The sequence below is a fragment of the Podarcis gaigeae genome (genome assembly GCF_964106915.1).
Source record: "Podarcis gaigeae genome assembly, chromosome: 6".
In the NCBI taxonomy this organism is placed as follows: domain Eukaryota; kingdom Metazoa; phylum Chordata; class Lepidosauria; order Squamata; family Lacertidae; genus Podarcis; species Podarcis gaigeae.
Genome location: NC_139682.1, coordinates 96,554,217 through 96,560,564, shown reverse-complemented (window position 1 = coordinate 96,560,564; position 6,348 = coordinate 96,554,217). Strand labels below are relative to the sequence as shown.

The 6,348-nt window shown below is 42.3% G+C and overlaps 1 protein-coding gene across 2 annotated transcripts in view; it reads right to left on the bottom strand.

The window, feature by feature from the left end:
- Positions 1-656: 656 nt before the first annotated feature.
- Positions 657-6,348, bottom strand: part of ATF6 (activating transcription factor 6) — an 84,718-nt gene continuing 79,026 nt past the window's right edge. For both annotated transcript variants that reach the window (XM_083743861.1, XM_083743862.1), the window contains exon 16: positions 657-4,883. In XM_083743861.1, the coding sequence (XP_083599987.1) occupies positions 4,675-4,883 (209 nt within the window). In that variant the 3' untranslated portion in view covers positions 657-4,674. The remainder of the gene's footprint in view (positions 4,884-6,348) is intronic.

Genomic DNA, 6,348 nt, shown 5'->3' with positions numbered 1-6,348 from the left:
CCGAATATGGCATCGCCCACAGGGAAGGCCTGAGGTGATAAGGGATTCCCCTTGATGATGCGACCTTTGCCCTCAGAAATGGCTCCGAACTCCAGATGTGGCAATAACCATACTCATCCTTTTAAATCAATCAATCCCCCCCTTTTTGGTTTGCTTTGTATTTTTAGTCAATTCCCCCTTTTCTTCCTTTTTTCTAGGGGGGGGGGAATCCCCTTCTTTTAACTTTTTCTCCCCTCCTATTTCTACTCTACTTTCACTGCCATCTCTTAATTATCACCAGCTTTTTAATTTTTTACTTTCATTTTCTATTACCATTATTAAATCTTTCAATACACCTTTTATTTTTTATCTTATTCATTTCTTTTGCTGTCACGTGTAGTCGAGTAAGATTGTCTTCCATGAATACGATCTTAACAGTGTGTCTGTAGGTGACTGTGGAGGCCAATTCTGGATCCGCACATCCTTGCACAGCGGAGACATAAATTTTCAGGTCAGCAACTCAACTACCCAAGTTTGCTATTAATAGTACATAGGCGTTAGTTGGGTGGGAAATATATCTATATAATATAACACCCACATACACAGAGATATTGGGGCCAGTGCTGCAAGATGGAATTTGAACTGAATGCACACAAATAAACCAAACATCACTGAACTACACTTAAAAGGTTTTTAATTTATTTTTTTTATCTTCTAAAGAACAGGTACAGAAGTAGTCCCTGATTTTGACATCCTGGCTGTAGGATGCCTTCAAGCCAAAGCAGATGCATCACCTCAGGTACAAAACACACACAGATCAAAACTATATCCCTCCCCCAAAACAGTTCATACAAACAGAAGAAGTTACTAACTGGGTCAGACATTGAAAACAAATAAACACAATCCTGGAAGAAGGAAATAACTTAGTACAAAAAGACAATGTGCACAATGACGCCTTTAACTTGTTTGTGGGGTGTTAACAAGCACACCTGGGCTTGTAGAAAAAACTGGTCTAAGCTTGGGGGGGGCAATCAAAATGAGATCAACTCAGAAATGGTCTCTGCTTAGCTTCTTCTGAAAGGGAGGTTTTCAGTTTTAATAAAGTGTTCTGCAAGAGTTGCGTCCGAAGCCAAGGGCAGCTGGCCAGTTGCAGAGAGGCAGTGCAGAGGCTGGCAGGAGGACAGCTGAAAGCCGTGACTTTCACATGGGCTAGACAAGAGATTAATAAGGGCCCTCAAGAAGGGGGAGGCTTCTAAAATAAAGCATAGCATCCCTAACAAAGGAGGAGTGCCCTAGCAAACCAAACAGGGCTCTGCTCTAGTTCATACTGTAGCTCCTTGAACTTGCATTATTCCCCCACCCCCAATGGGCCAAGACTAGCACTAGGAGAAGGATGTGAGCCTGGTGCACTGGGCATCCCCAAGAAACCCTGTATTGTGTATAGCTAGGACATATCTACCCAACTTAGGCCAGCATGTTGGGTGAATGAAAAATCAAAACTTGACAAAACCAAGCTTGGTGTGTGTGTGGGGGGGGGGGGGCTGCTTGATTTGGCTGGTAATTGCTTGGCAGGGCCAAAAACTCAGCAGGATTCTAAATGCACCCTCAAACCATACCCTTTATTACAGAAAACGTTTGGCTATACCAAAACTGCTTGCTTCAAACTGTGTTATTGGACCATATGAGTCTGAAAAGCAGAGGAAAGCACCCCAAAATGGTTCACCCTTCAACTATGCAACAGATCCAACACTGTAGCCTTCCTCCTGGATTGTGCCCCTCTTTTTAAAGCCATCTTGCACTTCCCCAAAAAAAACACCTTTCCAAAAATGTTTCTGTGTATATTTCCATTAATATTAAATTGTGCAAAATACGGCTTTCTACAGGGAACTGCTTTCAGGATGCTGAGATTTCTTTGTGCCACAATGGGGGCTCAGCATCCAAGTGAACAACGCCTTCCTTAATAAAATATTGTTTCTCAACCATTACTCGGCTTCCACTAGGAGCCTGCAATGTTTCCTCTGCCAGAAAAATGCAGCAGAATCCCTCCATGCTCAAAGGCTCTTTAGCACATACACCCTGAGATGCAGTGGAGGGGTGAAGACAATGTATGGTGGAGTTCCAGTCACATAAGCACATTTTGTAAGAGGCAAATTCACCTGTTGCATGGTAAAATTCTGGCAAAGCAAGGCATTTTCTCAGCATAATGGACAAATAAGAGCTGGCGCATATATTGTTGTTGGTGTTTATATAGTCCTGTCAATGCGCATAGCACCTTACCAGATAAGCAGGAATGTTGGGTCCTTGGCCTGAAGAGCTTATAAATGAAACACGGGAGACAACAAAGGCAGGAGAAGAAGATGGAGACAAGCTAAATTGGGACTTGTCAGAGGTGGCCTCTCTCCTTTGGAGCATCTTTCCTGCTGATTTCTAGGCCCCAGTAATAAACTCTTAGCTGATGCACCAGCTTGCTCCTGGGTTTTTGGTTTGTTATTTTAAGAATGTTTAGGGTTGATGCTTTTCAATTTTCATTGCCATTTTGTTATATTGTTTGGGCTTTTCCTTGTGTTTTATGTATGTCACTTTTGATACCTCGGCAGAAAGTTAACCAGTAAGTTATTTCAGTTAAAAATCAATTCACTTTAGTTACACACTAACTATAACTACCAGCTTATTTGCACAAAATAATTGAGCACAGGAGTGGTGTACTCCAGTGAATAGGGTAAGTTCAGATAAGCTTCATGACTGCACCTAACTTGACAATGCCACTTTCAAATCAGCTCAAATGCTGCGGGACAATTTAACCCCTCCTGCTGCCAGTCATAAAAGGGTGTACAGAAGTTACAGCAACTGCATCTATAAGCCAGGATTGCTCTACCCTTGTCTCATCCCATTCATAGGAGCTTCTACTGCTACTTCCCAGGTATGTGTACCTGACATTACTTGTGCAAGTGTTATTTGCACAAATGTAGTGGTATGCACAATGTCTGAACTGACTCCCTTTTTCTATTTTAGAAACAGGCAACAAAGGAAGCAAGAGGTTGCTGGTTCTGTTAACACCTGCCCTGGTCATGTCATAGCGGCATGTTCTTCTCTGCTGAGAGTGCTTCTGGCATGAGCTTAGTTTTCTCTTGGGAGAAGGCAGCCATTCTTGCTGTAAGTCCTATTTGCTTCAACATGCATTTAACAGATGCGTAACACATCATCCCTGACTTACCCTTATCATATAAGTTACCCTGAGCATATCTATATGGAAAGACAGCAAATATATATATTTAAAATAAATAAATATAAACCTTAGCCTCCTGGTTCTAGCTTCTTTTCTCTTTGCATGATCCATCCATTTTCTACAAGAGCAGCACATTCTCCTTTCCTATTTCTGACAATTTCAAAGCACATCCCAATATGGGCGCTCTATATGCCCAATATGGGTACTCAATATGCCCACGTGCTCCAAAGGAGTGGGTGGGGGAAGGCAGGGAACCTGCTCTCACTGACTGTGGACATTTAACTGGCTCTGGCTTTGGTAGCCTTTGCATCTTCTTTAAAAGGCACACCCATTCCCAGATGCCTAGAAGCTATCCCCTTTTTCCTGACAGAGTAGGGATTTGCACAGCTACAACTGTTCCCCAACACAGCTTTGCTTTGGCTTCCTTCTGCAAAGCCCAAGGTCATTACACACTGTTCTATGGCCTTATCAAGGCGATCTGTTCAAATATTGTTCATATTACGTATTAGTGTTTGCAGGACAGCTCTGCCATGTCCCATGTCCCCAGGCAATGGATTTAGAAGAAGGGAAAGTGCTTTCTTAGGCTAAAAATAAAAATCTAAAACCAGATATATGAGAGAACATGCGAAGGAGACACTCACAGGAGAGCTGAAACACCACAGCCTTAAAGCAAATTCTGGAGAAGAAGCCTCATATCCATTAAGGCCAAAAGTGCATTTAGCTACAGTTGCTAAGCAAAGTTTAGCAAACTGAAGATTGGCCACTGAGTGTGTGTGTTTCTCTGTGAGTCTGTGTGTAACTGACAAGGGGCTCTTCCAAAGTCAGTTTCAGTTCCCTCTGTGCAGGCTGATACTACGAGTCAAAACTTGGGTCTGCACAGTGAGGTCACAAGCGCCAGCCAACAGATGCTCATAAAGACATGTCCAACCACATTCCAGACAGCACTACAACTTTGTAACCCCACTAGCTAGGGAAATAATTGCTTGCCCATCAACTATACATTATTAACTTGAGGAATGGATAACCGGTAGCATCACCAAAAGATCTATGTTTATGATACAACAGTTATCTTGAGGTTGAATTAAACATCTGAAGCACTAGAAGCAAGCTGTCTTGGGAGACCTTCATCTGCAATCCACATCACCACAGCAGGGAGCTCCTTGTTTTCTCTCCCCCTCTACTTTTGTCATCGATCAAATCAAAACAACCAAAAGCCCACTTCACCTATTTTTATACAACCAAGTAATGTTTTAAAAGCATCCTGCATGTTACTGGAACAGTAGCAATGGTACAAAGCAGTGGGGACGGATTGGGTTAGTAGTCTTAGAGGCTTATTTGATAGCCTCATGTTGACTGTGATAGAATCTTGACTGAGGCAGGACACTGCCCATAAAGCTGCCATGGCAAACCCATTAAGAAGCAACCAGGCCAATTGGTCATTCCAGGGTATTAAGCCTGACTTTGAGAGCCTACTGTGATGATTCTGTGATTGCTCTCACAGCAGGAGCTGCCTCTGGGACAGTTGGAGGAGAGCTGTAGAAGGATGTTGTATGGTTCCTCTGATGGTCTCGAAGGTAATGAGGGATGGAGGAGCTTTTGATGTGCAAGATCCTGGTGTCCATCACTTCACAGTCTATCTGCATCATAACTTCGTAGTCTTGGCCATTGATTATTTTCTCTACAAAAGTGAAAGGAAAGAGTCATAATGGGGAAAACATTTCCGTAACTGTATGTATGTTATAACATAATCTAACATAACAATATACATGCAGCTGCTGTACAGAAAAGTTGCTCCTACATTTCTTACAAACTAATTCATATGAAATGAACAACACTTTGTATGAACTAAAAAGAAAGCAGCATTCTATTCCATTTGTTACTGGGTACATTACTTGGATGGCTTTATGCCATGAAGTGGTCTATAAATGTGTATTACAACAACAACAACAACAACAACAACAAACAAACAAACAAACAAATTGTTGTGGAGTGCTTTCCCACAAACTCAAAGCAGGTAACAGTCTATAAAAAAACAGGAATAACCCCACCACACTTAGAACAAACAAGAACAACTAAAAATAAAACAAACTTCAAAAGGGAGTGATACAGAGTAAATTATCCAAATGACCAGTGGGGGAAATATTTTACACCTGTTACACTCCAGTAAATATGTCAATTTCCAAAGACACCCAGGTTTCAAAATTTAGGACAGACCACAATAAAGTCCATCTTCCTGGCATCATGGGCAGTATCAGCTGGCCTGATTTCAATTGGCATGTGGACACATACAAAGAGAGGCAGTCCTGAAAGTGTGTTCCAGAGCATGTTGATTAAAGATACTACGAAACCCAGGATCCTCCTAGACCAGGGCTGTTTATCAGCCTTCCAGAAGCTGCCGAATTACAAAACCCAGTACCCTCAGCAATTAGACACATGGCTGAGTCTGACGGGAGTTGGAGTTCAGCAGTATCTGGAGAGCCACAGGATCCCCACCCCTGTCCTAGATGTACTCAAAAATAGAACTAAACATCCACCAATGAAAATCAGTCCTGGTTGGATAGCATTTGGAAAGTGATCAGTAGGTTTCTATTTATCAAGAAGGAAGAGTGAAGAATCTCACTGGTTTCCAAGCAAAGCTGTATAAAAGTATTGTATGGTTTTTAACCTGATCCCTCTGCTGTGCTTAGCTGAAGTGTGAGAAGTTTTATTTGCTTTTCTTCTTTTTTGGGAACATGCCAGCTGTTCTTTTGCACAAGCCCCATGAAATGAGGACAGCCACCCAAGTGCCGTGCAGAGGACTGTATATTGCATCCCAGGGCCTTTCCTTTAGGGCATGGCCACAATGGTTGAGAGTTTGTGCAGAAGGGGCAACAAACCATCTTCAAGAGAATTTTGGGATTTTGCTTTGCCACTTATCTTTGGGAACCATATGACGTGGTGTGGTGAGAACTGGCCCTGAGGCAGAACTTTGCAAAATGGTCACTGCCTTTCCATTCGCTTTTTCATTTAATGTACCTGCATCTCAGAGCTGTTCCTGCCACAATGAATGGTATTTGGCTGTGCCAATATCCAAGCATAAAAAAGGCAAATTTCACCAGATGTGAAAGAGATATGCCACTTCCTCAAACAAGGGCTCAATCCTT